At 36.4% G+C, this 16,545-nt stretch overlaps 1 protein-coding gene across 1 annotated transcript in view; it reads left to right on the top strand.

Annotated features, from left to right (window-relative positions):
- RIT2 (Ras like without CAAX 2) overlaps positions 1–16,545 on the top strand; it is a 530,470-nt gene that overhangs the window by 85,319 nt on the left and 428,606 nt on the right. The window contains exon 2 of the mRNA XM_007946441.2: positions 8,131–8,187. Coding sequence (XP_007944632.1) covers positions 8,131–8,187 — 57 coding nt within the window. The remainder of the gene's footprint in view (positions 1–8,130; positions 8,188–16,545) is intronic.

The following is a 16,545-nucleotide window of genomic DNA, read 5'->3' as shown; positions in this document are numbered from 1 at the left end:
CTTCATAGAAGATCCTGGCGCCTGAATGACTCTGTGGACCGGGGTGTCTAGCTCTCTGATTCCCACTTATTGCACTTTGACATGAGGAAAAATAAATTCTTGTGGTAAAGACATGGAGATTGTATTTCAGCACATTTCCTCTTGTATTAAAAAGTCACATGTTAGACAAAGTTGAAAAATAATTTTATTATGCATTCTACTTTTGCTAAGGTCCATTTACATCAACCTCTCCCACGTGCATACATTCTTATTTTCTGATTCAGACCATCTAGCATGGATGTTGGATGTGATACATTTGAAGAATTATGCCTATGATTTGATATGCCCAGTGTTTACAATATAGTTGGTACTCAACAGATGTTTTATGAGTGAAATGTAATTCATTGTACTTAAATAATCACAGGAGATAAAATCAAAAGTAGAATCAAAATCCAAAAACTAAAAACAGAAGAGTACTAAAAAAAGCACTCACTGCCATCAAGTTGGATCCAATTCATAGTGACCCCTACTTGGGTTTCTGAGGCAGTATCACTATGGAAGTAGATTGCCCAATCTTCCTTCCAAGGAGTGGCTGGTGGGTTTGAACCACCAGCCTTCTGGTTAGCAGTCAGATGCCTTAGGCCCTATGGCACCAGAGCTCCTAGAGATATACAGAGAATTGTGCAAGCTTAGGGATGTAATTGAAGGAAGAAACAAAACCACTTCAGATTTAAAGGATACATTACAAAGTTCCCATGAGAAAATAAATAGGAATGAGAGTTAAATATGAGACACTGGGGGTAGCAAGAAAACAACCAGGAGAATTACAATAACATTAATAATAGTAAATAAAAAAGTCAGAGAAAAAGTGGTGGGAATGGAATCCAGAAGATTGTAACAATCAAAAATTGAAGTTCCTAAAAAAGGAAAAATAATATGTAAGGAGCTCTGGTAGCATAGTGCCTAAGGCACTTGACTGCTAACCAGAAGGCTGGCAGTTCAAACCCACCAGCCACTCCTGGGACAGAAGGTTGGGCAATCTACTTCCATAGTGACACTGCCTCAGAAACCCAAGGAGGAGTCACTATGAGTCAGGTCCGACTTGAAGGCACATAACAACAACATGTAAAGCAACAATCCATTAAAATGCTCTAAAATCAGAGAAAACATACATCTGCTTAGGGGAAAGTTTTGCATCTTCCTGGAAAAAGGGATATGGAACTATCAACATCAAGGCATAGCTTAGTAAAACCATTAAATGTATAAGAAAAAAAGGTAAAACTCAGGACATTCTGGTAACAAATCATAGTGCTAAGATGGATAACAATATTTCACCAGACAGCTGAATATCACCATAAAAAGCAAGACAACAGGGAAGAACAGGCTCATAAAATTTAAGAAAAGAAAATGCCTACCAAGGATTTTACATTCAGCCAAACTGTTCTATCATTTATGAATAATAATTTGAAAATCCTAAATAACATATTAGCAAATAGACTCTAAAACCTTATTAAGAAAATTACACACCATATTCAAATAGCTTTTAGATCTGGGAAGAAAGTATGGTTTAATATTAAGAAGTCTATTAGTAGTCACCATAATATGTCTCAGGAGAAAAATCATATGATTATCTCCATAATACTTAAAAAGTCTTTGAAAAAAGGTCAACCTCTATTCTTTATCAAAAGTTTCAAGAAAATAGAAATGGATGACTATTTCTATAGCATAATGAAATGTGTTCGATAAACTGCAACACTAAAGTCAAAATCTTACATAGTATGAAAGGAAAAAAAAAAAAAAAAGAATTATTTCCACTAGGGATAGTCAAGAACAAGTCAAAGATGGTCACTGTCTCTGTGACTATTTAACAATGTTCTCATTGAATTAAACAATGAATATATGCAAGATAAATCATCTATGAAAATAAGAATTGGGAATAATTTACATTCACAGATGATATGAGATTATACCTGGGAACTCCAAAAAAAGTCAATGATAAAAACAACAAAACAATAAAATAATTAAGCAAGTGAAGAGTATGAAATTCACATGCTACAAAAATAGTCTTTACATAAATAAATAATAACTATGTTATTGAGTGACTCTGATATATACAGATTCAGAGGTCAAATACCAATATTCACTTGATTCATACTGGCAATTCTATTTTACTCAAGTGCTCTAAGGTGTTTCAAAAGATGCAACCAATTCTTGTGATGGCCTCCCATCATCCCTGTTCTTCTGCAATATTCTTGTTCCTGATTAGTATCTGTGGCTACAAGTTCAGTGATACAGTCTCTGAGACATGAAATACTAAAGATTTATTGGCAATGATTTTGTCTCAGAACACATTAAATTCATCCTTTTATCAACAAGATGTATAGTACTTTGGAAAAAATGTCTCTACTACTTCAAATACACACATGTTCAAGTCAACAACTTGTAAATCTAACAAAAAAAAAAAGCAGATTTTTTTAAATGGATGGGAAAGTTTTCCTGGTCCCAATATGAGATTACTCTTCTTGAAATATTCAAAGGTGACCCTTTGGTATCTCTTACAAAATGGCAAAGCCCACAGTTAGGATAAGTTCTAGGATAAATATTCAGAAATTCGTGTTCAATGATGTCTTGTCATGCTTTACTGTGTCTTTCTTGAACATATTTTCAGACGGGGTTCACATCAGTCATGCTTGTCAGGTGAATCTTGTATTTGACCCATTGTTCCAACTCTTAGGAGCTTTCTCCTAAGAGTATTACTATTACTCCTCAAGGAAATGCTTTCATTTGAAAAACATATTAAATATATGGGATTTAATACCTAAATTGGATGCTAGGGATACCCAAGATTTAAGGTTGAAGTTCTCAGATTCTTTCAAATTGCATTGTTCATGAAGACCTTTACTTTATCATCAAAATTCTGATTTGTGACTTGGTTGGTATATACCAGTACAGATATTCTTGTTTGGGACCCATTGATCCCCATGTATTGCTTAATATTGTGTGTTTATGTGCATATTTGGAGAAGAAACATGAACCATTTTCACTAGATTCTCAGAACCATTGTATTGAGATACTAAGCCAATGCAATCAAAATGTCTGAATAAAGAGAGCTGTGAAATTTGAGTTACTTAGGCAATAACTGTTTTGCAAAGGACAAGAGAATATCACATTTTTGAGGATGGAGACTTGCACTTCATACAACAAATAACATTTTGCCACCAGGCTGATTGATATGTATTTGTCAGATTGTTTATCTTCAACATCAAACTCTATAGGTATTTAAGAAGGATTTTGGTTATTTCTTTTATATATTACCTCATGTCTTACATATTATATGATGCCTCTTTGGGCACCCACTCTGTAAAACCCAAAAGAAACTTTGACAAACCAATCTTTCTAAAATTATATTTTGAAGTTCTGGAACAAAGCTCAGCTGGCTCCCTTTTCTTTGTTTCTGTCGCGGTGGTAGGTCAGATGACTTGATAATTGAAGGGATTTTTTCAATTATACAAAAAGCAGCAGGTTTTCATTAAAGAACAAACTATAATCTAAATATAGGCTAGGCATTCTTATAAATAATTGTAACAGGTAAATTGTTGGCTGATTCATTTATGTCTGGTACTGGCTGTATGATTCTAAGTTTAATATCCAAATGTATCTATCATGTCTTAAAATGCTTACTTATCTTTTTCTTAAATTTATTCCAAATTTCTTCCACCTTCAAAATTATTTCCTAAATCCATGGTACTTAACCTAGCCCATAATTATGCTCTATATTGTGTAACACTTCTTACTATCATTCATAATTACTATGTACTGGCACCTAGTATATGAAGAGTTTAAATACATTGAGTAAATAGTATAACATTTGAGAATATATGTATGGATCAGTAAGGAGCTATGCTGGTGAAAGGCTGCTAACCAAAATGTCGGTGGTTTGACCAACCACTCTGGTCTCCAGCTATGCTGTGGGGGAAAGGTAAGGCAGTCTGCTTCCATAAAGATTTACAGCCTTGGAAACCCTATGGACAGTTTTACTCTGTCCTGTATTGTCACAATAAGTTGGAATTGACTCAATGGCAGTGAGTAGGTATATGTTTCACTATTAATAAGTGGTATGAATTGAATTATTTTCTCAAAAATGTGTTGGACTTTAATGTCTATATTGCCAAAAGAGAATAGAGTTGACCTGGGTATGCTAATTAGGCCATCTCATTGTAGGGTGTCTTAAACCTAATCACTTTTGAAATATTAAGAGAGCAGATCAAGCACAGAAATAAGCAGGCAAATTTCAAAAAGGGCATGGGGCCAGCATCTTCTGACCTCCCTTAACTTCACAAGAGAAAGACAGAATCACCTTCTACAGCCCAAAATTTATTCCTATGAGGCCAGACACACTACCACCCTCAACCATTTTACTAATTCTGATACCAGCCTTCCCTCCCACAGCACTCACTACTTCTCTGCTGGTTTCAAAAATTCATTGCAATGGCCACACAGAACTCACAGACAATACTCACAATTATGGGACTTATTAGGGAAGTAACGGGTTACAATTCAGGTTCAGGAACATGCTCAGGATACAATTCTTCAATCAGGAGAGTCTCCCTTCTGCTATGTCCTCAGACACACCTCTCTGGCCCTTGGTCTCATAGCTAGGCCCCTGTCTTCCTCAGGCAAGTGTTACAAAGCTCTTTTAGCTCTGCTGATAGGTTCATCTATGTGTACCCCCTCCACCAGGAAGACTCCTGACAAAGGGCACAGAGATTTCTTGCTCCATGGGCCTGAAACCCACTGCTCTGTCTCCTGACTCTTGCTTCCTCTGAGACTGTCTCTCAGTTGAGTGTTTCTCTCAAGTGGAAATCTCTCTTAGTTGGGCATCTCTCTCTGCTGGGTGTCTCTGCCAAGGAGGTCCAATCCAGGGATTTTGGGTCCAAGAATACACCCTACATCACCTCCAGCTCTTCTCTCTTGAAAGCTGAGATATTCCCCTTTGTTCCTCTAGGAAGGCTCATTTTTTAAGCCTAACAGAGTGACAAAACTAACCAATCCCAAAATCAGAGTTGTAGGTGCCTTATTTGCATGGTCTACCCAATAATCTAGTGAGAATTACAAAGACTATTGCTAGTAAAGCCATACCAAGTAATTCACTTTACCACAAGGTTAGAGGTAGATGCCTGTGAGGATCACCATAAAACCAAGGAAAGTTAGGACTACAGATGCCAAGGCTACAGATACAGAGGTTTCAGATGATGAAAGAGAAAAGGACATTCCATCAGAGCTGACAGATAGAGAAAATCTTCCCCCAGCACTGGTGCCTTGAATTTTCATATCTAGCATCCTGAGCTATCAGGAAAGCTATCCTTTAAAGCCACCTACTTGTAATATTTCTGTTACAGCTGTTGTTGTTATGTGCCATCGAGTCGGACCCGACTCATATGACCCCTCCTTGGGTTTCCGAGGCAGTATCACTACTGAAATAGATTGCCCCATCTTCCTTCTGAGGAGTGGCCAGTGGGTTTGAACCGCCAGCCTTCTAGTTAGCAGTCAAGTGCCTTAGCCACTATGCTACCAGAGCTCCCTCTGTTACAGCAGCTCTAGGAAACTAAGACAGCATGCTATCAAAATGGAGGAAAAGGGGAGAACCACTTGAAGCCATAGGGATAAAGGCATGTTCATGAATGGAAAATACCTCTGTGAATCTGAAAACAGAACAGCTGTTTGGGCAGTGGTGGCAATTGATATTGAAAAAATAAGATGGTGCTTGTTTCTAAAAAAACATGTATGCTAGCATATTTCATTAAGGACTATGCATAGCCTGTATTCTAATAGTTGCTAACATCTGAGAGACATGATTTTTTTTTTTTTTTTTCCAAATGATGATTCCGGTACCATTATGAAAGTCCTAGTGGAAGGAAAAGCAAGAGTTACAGAGCAAGAAGTTTTGACTCCATTGCAGTAGACATTTGCAAGAGACATATAAAAATCTGAACTAGAGTAATATCAAAAATAATGGAATTAGATTCAAAAGATTTTGGAGGTAAAATTGAAAACCCATGGAGACTGACTTGACAGAGGGAAGCTTCAAAAATATCTTCAAGATTTCAGTGTAAATACTTCATTATAAGATGAACGGCAAGGTTTTTACTCACATTAGGGAATAGGTGTATATGTGTTTGTTTTGAATGGAGTTGGGTGTTTTGAGGGGGATGGAGTGGAATCCTTACTTTAGTTTTAAATGTGCTGAATCTGAGTAGCTTTGACATTGAGGTAGGTGGCCAGCTGAGCCAACTGCTCAATATGAGGCTAAGCCTCTGATTTTTGTGTTCTGCTTGAGAGAAAGCCACCTCAGGATTAAGAGATAACAGATATGAGGTAACTTCCATTTTAAAGCTCAGAAAAGTATTTTTCAATTGTTTTGGTTATCCTTGATATTCATTTAATAAACAAGTTCCTTCTGATTTCTTTCAACCTATAATATTCAATTTGCTAAGGCTATTTGCAAAAGAATGCTGATTTTTCATTTCAAAAATTTGCCCTAACCTGTCAAACAGAATAGCACTTTTACATGAAAATTTCCTTTGTTGATGCCAAGGCAAGAGGCAAACAACTGTTAAAGTGTGAACAGAAATTCTTTTCCACTGCATCAGATCCCATTTCTGCAATTCTCGGCAGGGTTATATTAACCCTCTGTATGTGTTTTAATTGTTTTGCTACTGCCTTGTACAAGTTGTATTTAACTGAATTTTTCACTGTCTGATTATTTGTTAAAACGTGTGCATACACACACACCTGCAGAATAAAGGAAGAGAAGAAGAACTATAATGTACTAATATTTTTCTTCTATCCAAGTTTACACCTTCAGATTTCCCTTTGTCGCCTAAAAATGGAAAGTCACTTGAGGAAACTGTGCAGTAAGAACACTGCATGTGTTTTGCAAAACCATCAATCTGAAAAGAATGTCAAAAATTAAGGAGATACAGGAAAAAAAAAGTAATGAAAAAATTTTTAAAAGATTATAAATAATATGGGTTAGACAAAATAAAAGTGATTAAAATGACTTAAAATAGGAAAAGTTAAATAATTTTTAAAAAATGCATATAATCACATATTTTTATAGCTACTAGGGACCTCAGATATTATCTCCTCATTTTAAAAATAGGAACTAAGTCTCAGAGAATTTATAGATCCCTGGGTGGTGCAAATAGTTTGCTTTCAACTGATAACATAAAGGTTGGTGGTTTGAACTCACCTAGATATCGCATAAGAGCTCTGGTAGCATAGTGGCTAAGGCACTTGCCTGCTAACCAGAAGGCTGGCAGTTCAAACCCCCCAGCCACTCCTCGGAAGGAAGGTTGGGCAATCTACTTCCTTAGTGATACCACCTTGGAAACCCAAGGAGGGGTAGCTATGAGTTGGGTCTGACTCGACGGCACATAACAACAACAACAGATATCCCATGGAAGAAAGGCCTGGTGATTTGTTTCCATTAAGATTACCTAAAATACCCTGTAAAGCAGTTCTTCTCTGTAACACATAGGGTCATCATGATTCAGAATCAACACTAAAGCAACATTTTTGTTTAGTTCTGTTTGGATAGTGCAAGTGGTTAATTCATTCTATTACTAACTTAAAGGCGCGAAGTTAGAGTCTACCTGGAGGCACCTAAGAAGAGGGACCTGGGGATCTACTTCTGAAAAATCAGCATTTGAAAACCCTGCAATGCAATCCTACTCAACAACCACGGAGGTCCCATCTGTCAGAATTGACTCTACAGCAACTCTTTTTTAAATAATAATAATAAAAATAAGTGAGTAGGTCTTCCCAGCCAATACAGAGCTAGCCAAGAGGCATCCTGCACCTAGTTTACATTCTTTTTACTCCAATGTAATTTTTATCAAAATATATTCATAATTTGAATATATTTATTCTAGAGAAGAATCTGGCATATTTGACATGTTTTTCTTCTCTAGAATTTTGTCTGATTTATTATTATTTTGTGGTTATTGTGTAATTTAAAAAAGTCACTCACAAACGTACATTATTCATGCAAGCTATTAAAAGATTGATGAGTTATCTTGGTGAATAACTAATTGACGAATTGGTGAATTTTTATTAAATTGAATTTCTTTCCTTTTTTGTGTGTTTCAGCAATGACAATGCAGTTCATTAGTCATCAGTTCCCTGATTATCATGATCCTACTATAGGTGAGTAAAAGTCTCCTTTCCCCTTAAGTACAAAGAAGTTCTCAATAAGTGGCTTATAAATTTTGTTGATGTCTATGGAGAATGTGATGTTTATTTTACGCCATGGTCCTTGTTGTAGTAGAGAAAAATGTCAGAGTTCTATCAAAATAAAACAAGGAGATTTACTGGGGAATAAACAGTTTGAACCAGGAAACACTCATTCACAAAGTGAAGCTAAGTGTTCTGAGGTGCCAGGATGACAGCAAGGCTTATGTACAGTGAAAGGAGGACTCATAGGTATAATTTTAAGTTGGCTGACATTTGCAGAGCTTTATGCAATCAGTAACAAGGTTATCATGAGACTGCAGAGGTTTCAGTTGAAAGACAGTATTTCTAAATAATGTGTTTTTTTAATCTGCAGACATTTTAGGGCCAGCATAGAGGAAAGGATTGCAAAATAGTTTTGCAGGTGCTTGAGTAAGTATTCTCTCTGAGAACAAGTTTTGAAAGGAAAGGAATGTGTAGCAGGTTTCCTAGAATACCTCAATCTTATTCATTACCACTACCCTCATTTGCTAAGGGCAGATAAACTTTTACAAGGGTCCAGCTGTGGATAAAAAGCAGAAATAAGATCAAAGTAAAATGGTGTCTAATCCCAACCTACGTCAACCAATTTAGTTATGGCAAATCCTTCATGTTTTAGGATTTTCTTATACAGCCCCTCTTTTTGATCAAGCCTCCTCTCATTTGGGGTGGAATAGAAATACCTTCCACAGAAATTATGTTGCATATTATTTAACCGAAGTTTGAGACGATGGTAGTTTTTCTTTAGAAACTTTATGTCCCTCAGTGGGCAGATATTTTAACAAAATTATACTGTCATCAATGGTGGCTCACTGGGAGTTTGAGCATATGACTAGGTAATCAATATATTGTAACAATTTAGATTCATTCTTAAATTGCAAAAGTTGTAAGTCATCCTGGAATATTTTAGAAAGACAAGTAGGAGACTCACAGAAACTGTAAGGTATTATCATTCAAGTAAATTGCTTATTCATCTAAGTAAAGGAAAATAAATATTGTCTCCTAGGATGTACAGGAACATAAAGGAGGTGTTACAAATATCAATTGCACTAAAATGAGTAGCATCTACAAGAACACTGGAAAGCAGCAAGGAAGGGTTTGGGACTACTGGGTATCTAGGAATGACAATGTGGTTCATAAACCACAAATCCTAAATGTATCTCCAGTCTCTATTGTTTCTTAACAGGAAACACAGGGGTTTTACAGGCCTGGTGCAAGGAACAATTGAGCCTTTAAATGAAAGTGCTGAGTAATTGGAGCTAAGGAGTTCTGGTGGCATAGTGTCTAATGCATTTGACTGCTAACCAGAAGGCTGGTGGTTCAAACCCACCAGCTGTTCCTCAGAAGGAAGGTTGGACAATCTACTTCTGCAGTGATACTGCCTCAGAAACCCAAGAGGGGTCGCTATTAGTCGGAGATGACTTGACGGCACTTAACAACAACACAACAGTCCTTTTTAGGTTCTTGTTTAAGGGAATATCAGGGAATTTTTGGCAAGAGTTTAGATATGTCTACTTGAATTTTGATGAGTTCTGCTGATAAGACCCACCTCACATTGGTAGATGTAGTGACCATAAGGTTTTAGGCACTGCTGAAGGACAATGAAGTGGTTAGAGGGGATTCAGTCATTTTTCTGCATAACCAATGCTTACAAAGAGCAAGCAGTTTCTTCCCTTTGAAATAAACCTGATTTAAGTTCCTAATTAAGGGTTTTTTGGATATCATGTAAGTTTAATAATATTTCCCCCTTTTCTGTGAATTGTAAATAGCAATTACATTTGGATAAAATGTTTCCATCTAACAAAATGATAAGGATATCAAAACTAAGTATTAAAGGGTATAACTCTTTAATGTGCCCAAAGTACACTGGAACAGGTTGAGATTGGATTATTGTTTGTTCTTGATTAGTGGCCCCATTATTCTTGATGTTTTTATACTTCAATAGAGATTTTTGCAAATATGTGGAGTTTAAGCAAGAGAAGATGGCTCCAATATCAACTGAAAGTTGTCAAATTTCTCCATTAATATTCATATTAGTCTTTCCTTGTAAGTGCCACCATGGGAAAGTTAATCAACAAGAGGACAAGTGGCATTACAGCAGCAGGAATAGATGGAACAAAATATTGGCATTGCAGGTCCTTAATTTGTTTAGTTAACTTAGGAACAATATTCTGCAGGGAAGCAATTTTGCTACCTTGATGTTTCTTAGAAGCTTTTAGGTACCAGTCAAAGTAGACCTTCTACTGAGATTGTTTAATTTGAGAACCTTTCTTTTCAAATTTACTGTGAAGGAAAGGTAATTTAGATTAAACAAAAGAACCTTAAAGTTGCCACCTATTTGCAGACTCTGGTAAGTATATGGCAAATAAGCAAGAACAAGCATGTGGTAAAAATGTAGTGTTTGTTCATGTAGAGGTCAGGAGTCTCAGAGGGAAACTCTGAATTGTTTTTGGATAATGCATTCCCCATGTTTCTTAGGGCAGGAAAGAACTGTAGGTCAAAGGAGCCAGTACCTCAAAGTCTAATTAAATTCTTGATAAAGGTCATGCTATAGGGTTTTGGGCTATGTTTTGTTCTAACTAATATGTACCTGGTTCAGAGAAGTGACCTTGGACCAGAAGACTCTTATTGTAGTGCTTCTGGCTCCTCTTCTATATCAGTTTATCCTGTCACAGGATTCTTTTGGATTATGTTGAGTGCCCTAAAAAAAAAAGCAAACCAAATTCACTGCCATTGAGTCAGCTCTGACTCATAGCCACTCCTCCTCAGATTTCTGAGGCGGTGTCTCTACGGAAGTAGATTGGCCAATCTTCCTTCTGAAGAGTGGCTGGTGGGTTTGAACCGCCTGCCTTCCAGTTAGCAGTCAAATGCCTTAGATACTATGCCACCAGAGCTCCTGTTGAGTGCCCTAGAGGCTTTTAAAGCATTTGTCTTGTGCCTACAGGCTTTGCAGTTTATGGGTTTTGAGGCCCCTACTCCTCGGAAGGAAGGTTGGGCAATCCTACTTCTGTAGTGATACTGCCTCAGAAACCCAAGGAGGGGTCTCTATGAGTCGGGGATGACTCGATGGCAAAACAACAACAACAACAAGCTATGACCAAATAAATTGATACAGCATTTTAAAACAATCTTGTAAAAACAAAACAGATTCACAATAAAGCTCAATGAGCCTATTAATAAAGTAAACCACACCTCACATGGAGAGATTATTTACCTGATAGTGACTCCTTAGGTCTCAGGAGCTCTGGTGGCATAGTGCCTAAGGCATTTGACTGCTAACCAGAAGGCTGGTGGTTCAAATACAACAGCCAGTCCTTGGAAAGAAGGTTAGACAATCTATTTCCGTAGTGATACTACCTTGGAGGAGTCGCTATGAGTCAAAATTGACTAAAAGGCACTGAGTTTGGTTTGTTTTTTTTAGTGAATCCTTAGTGTTCATGGAGTAGAGAGCACAAAATGACTCATTTAGAATGAGGATCTGGATCCTTGAGTCTTTGAGGGTCACTGCAAGTAATGTATCTTCAAATCCATCAATTCTGACACCATAAAATTTGTAGAGGAGAAAAGAGTGAGAATTCTGTTGGAATAAAACGAAAGGTTTATAGAGGAATAAACAGTCCAACCAGGAAACACTCATTCACAAAGTAAAGCTAAGTGTTGTGAGTGGCAGGATCACAGTGAGTCTTATTATATACAGTGAAATGAAGAACTTTCTGGTAAATTTGTTAGTGTGTTGACATTTACAACAACAGAGCTTACAGAGCTTTACGTAATCAGTCACAAGGTTATCGTGACTCCAGAAGTTTCCATTGAAAGGCCATAAATGTTTAAAATTATGTATTTTTTTTAATCTGAAAACATCTTTGGGACCAGATGAATAAGTATTTTACAAAATTAGTTTTAAAAGGGCCCTGGACTAAGCATTCATTTTAAGAATAGATTTTGCAAGCAAGGGAGTGAGCAGTAGGTTTCTTGGAATATCCCTGACCCCTACACTCATCACCAAAGTCAGATAAAGTTTTACAGTAATCCAATTTTGGATTATAAGCAGAAATAAAGCTACAGGAAAATGGAGTCTAAAGTAAAGTGGAGTCTAATCTGGATGTGTCAGCCTATTTAGTTATGCCAAATGTTTCAGGTTTTGAGGTTTATTCACACACTCCATCCAAAAAAACAAACCAATCTCATTGCCATTGAGTCGGATCTGACTCATAGAAACTCCTTCTTGGGTTTCCAAGGCAGTATCACTATGGAAGTAGATTGCCCAACCTTCCTTCTGAGGAGTGGCTGGTGGGTTTGAACTGCCAGCCTTCTGGTTAGCAGTCAAATGCCTTAGGCATTATGCCACAAGAGCTCCCTATACATATATAGAGAGAGACAGATAGACAGAGTCAGAGAGAACGAGGGAGAGAGAGAGAGAGAGAGAGAGAGAGAGAGAGAGGTGTAGTATTTAAGGCATTTGGCTGCAAACTTAAAGGTTGTTGGTTCAAACCCACCAGCTGTTCCATGGAAAAAAGATGAGGCATCAAACCCACCAGTCACTCCTTGGAAGGAAGATTGGGCAATCTACTTCAGTAGTGATGTTGTTGTTGTTGTTATTTGCCGTCGAGTCGGCCCTGACTTATAGCGACCCCTCCTTGGGTTTCCGAGGCAGTATCACTACGGAAGTAGGATTGCCCAACCTTCCTTCCGAGGAGTGGCTGGTGGATTTGAACTGCCAGCCTTCTGGTTAGCAGTCAAGTGCCTTAGGCACTATGCTACCAGAGCTAGTAAACCCAAGGAGGGGTCTCTATGAGTCAGATGTGACTCAATGGCAGTGAGTTTGGTTTTGATTATATATATACATACATATATACATACACACATATATGTAACCTAATAAGATAAAAAAAATTGTCAAGAAATAGTTGTGTCTTCACTTCTTATCATGTACTATGATATTTTCTATTATATTGTATTTATTTCTGGTAAATGATTGTTTGTATCCATTAAATAGATATCATAGTCCATGACCTGCGTTTGAGAAACTGTGCTCTAGATGATTTAATAGATTATGTTTATCCTTAATTTTTGGTCATTTGCTTGCTTTTTGCTTTTATAGTCTCTGAATCTCCTATTGTAGAATAAGTTAACCATGGTGATGTATTGTTGCATTTGGAAAGGACTTTAAATATAGATATAATTACATATATTATCCTCATCTATGAAAACTGGGACTCACAAAGTCAAAAAATTGTTAGAATCACACTCAAGCCATGTTTCCTTCTCCCTATCCAATTTTACTTTACGTTGCAGAACCATTGCACTGGGGGACACATTTTTTTTTTCTTTTTTCCCCTCAGTCAAAGCAGAAAAGATATCTTTAAATTTGCTTTACTCAATCTAAGAGCTGCTTTAAAGAAATGGTTAAAACTAACCAAGCAGAATTCCCTAAGCATAATTCTCTGTCTGGAAACACTCTGCAATGAAAACACTTAGAGCATTTTTATGGGTGTGTGTGTGGAGTGAAGGGAAGCATATAGTTTCTGGATGGCTCATTGTTTGCCTGGACTGTGAGCTCCAACCAATACTCTGTTTGAGCTACCCTGTTTATTCCTCAATCTGAATAGCTGTTGTTCTCACTCCCACTGAGGAACATCCTCTAGTTTCTATTCTTCTCATCATGTAATTTAAATTCGAGTCCTACATTACATAATAATTTTATCCTGTATATAATTCTCCTATATTATTTCCTGAAAATATAACAGTACATTTACTTGAGAACTGCTGCAATGATTAATAAACTGTAGGGTTTTTTTTTTTTTTTTTTAATTAAAAGTCAGAAAGTCCTCCTTATTAGTTGAACTGAATTAGTAAGATTTAAGTGTAGGTTATTGTGATAATATACTAAGCAGGAAGGATCTCCCCAAGTTGGTTGAGCTTTGCTTCTGAAGAAAAAATAATCACTTATTAAAGTTATTGAAGTACTTAGTTGAAAGTCTTGTTTGATGATGCTCTAAGTGGACTCTATAAACATCTTAATTCTAGAAGATCAGTTGTTTTGCATTATACAACATGAGTAAAAGGAGAGAGATCTCTAAGCAAAAGCTCTGATCATTTATCTTGTTGGAAAATTCAATTGTATATCATTTACGAAGTCACAGATTCACTCTGCTGTTCATTATCTTCTGTCATTGTTGAGCTTTATGTCCACTGATGTTTCAAAAAAAACCTGCTTATTGTTTACCAGTCTCTCATGTTTAATGGTTTGAATAGGGCAGTAGATATAAATAAATAATAAATAGTTCTACAGAAGCAAAAAATGAGAAGTATATGATGATGACTACTTTAGATATCCACAAGGCATATCCATCAATTGAGATTAATTTAACTGAGCATTTGGTGCTAACAGGTAGCTGAAATCATACCTTTATCTGGATATATATAAAGTAGCTTTAAATGTACAATTTTGAAAATGGAGTCACAGAGCATTTTAATACTTTCAATTCAATTTTCTCATCATTTCATTTCTTGGCTTCTGTAACAAGAATATTGGTTAACGATTTTCTATTGGTATCCTGCTTGAGGAAGGTGAAAGTCCCAAATAATTTGCTTTTCACTCACTCAGGCTATGCAACTATAACTCAGTCTGAATGATTTAATGGCCTCTCGAGAGGAAATTTATGCCAGTACATTTTGAAAATCATACAAATTAGAGAAGAACACCACCTATCAAAGTTACTGATTTCACAATTTAGGTAGGAAATGAATTTTTTTTTTTTTAGTCCCTGTTCAAGTCCTTTCATCATCCTACTGACTGAGCTATTTTAATAGTTTTTCACTGAAGTCATTTAAGAATTTGTATGGCTTTGTTTTTTCCCTTATATTCAGTTTAGAATCATTTTTCTTTCAAGTCCTTTATCACTGACAAAAATTAAGGATGTTATCTGGTGGCAATGTTCTCCTTGGTTAACTTGATGACAGCTTCAAAGTCACTACTCATGGCTTGAGCTTCTGCAAATCCACAGAAGATAGCTATGAGGGGATATTGAAATGCATTGATTCTATTCTTCTATGAAAGAGCACCTCACACAAAGATTAAACTAAGTTCTTTACAAATGTGCCAAATATGGATAAGTTCAAGTTCTAATATAATGTTTAAGTGGAGTTCCTCTAAGCATTATGCATTGTGCTAAGTGAAGTTTGATTTTCTCATATCAAAATGATTATGGAAATAATAATAAGAAATAACATCATGACCAAAGGCCTGATGTCCAACCCTCATATCAATAAACACACATATCATAATTAAGTAACAACAAATCATTACAGATGGCCATTGTATGCATATCAATGAACAGAAAAAAGTACCTACTCTGCCCAGCAATCTGTTAGTTCTCAAGAAATTTTTTTAAAAATTAGAATAGCATAGTTCCTATCCTCAAGGGATTTTCAGTCAGGAAGAAGAATTAAAATAAATGTACAAAGGTTTATAACAACAGTGAAAAATTAACTTGTAAGAAGGCAGCAAAGTGCTAAGGAGTTTTAAAGGATGGAGTGGTCATTCAGTGGCCTTCTCCTAAGCTTTATCCATTGTATTTGAGATCACAGCTTCCTGTATTGCTTTTCAAAGCCAAGGATCTCTTACCAGTCAGTACAGAATTCAGAAGTGCTCCTTTGAGGAGACTTTTCAGAGAACTCTGGACTTAAAGATTTTTGAGAAAATACCCTAGGAGGGTTTGTTTTTGCTATGTCCTTTTAGTCTCATTGCAAATTGCTTGGAATTGAAAATCTTTTTGTACATAATTTTAATTTAACATGAATTGAAATATATTAGAAATTAATTTTTTTAACTTTTATTTTTTATTTTGTCGACAGAAAATTATACCCCCTTCCATTGAACCAAAACAATAAACATCAGATTCTCATTTGTGGACTATGTATTTTAATATAAGTATATAATGCAAGAGTATCAATATTGATTACTGATACCTTGAAAAAGTGAAAATTTCACCTGTTCATGTTTACTGGTAATCAAGTGTTGTTGTTGTTATATGTCGTCAAGTCGGACCAGACTCATAGCGACCCCTCCTTGGGTTTCTGAGGTGGTATCACTATGGTAGTAGATTGCCCAAACTTCCTTCCGAGGAGTGGCTGATAGGTTTGAACCTCCAGCCTTCTGGTTAGCAGTCAAGTGCCTTAGCCACTATGCGATCAGAGCTCCCCAAGTGATGGTGTTGTTGTTGTTAAGTGCCATCGAGTTGTTTCCAACTCATAGCAACCCCATGCACAGCAGAACGAAACACTGCCCGATCC

Source organism: Orycteropus afer, unplaced genomic scaffold (assembly GCF_000298275.1).
Source record: "Orycteropus afer afer isolate SDZICR_OR568_19922 unplaced genomic scaffold, OryAfe1.0 scaffold00161, whole genome shotgun sequence".
Classification (NCBI taxonomy): domain Eukaryota; kingdom Metazoa; phylum Chordata; class Mammalia; order Tubulidentata; family Orycteropodidae; genus Orycteropus; species Orycteropus afer.
Note: the sequence above shows the minus strand (reverse complement) of the source record. Positions and strands in the feature narration are given on the sequence as shown.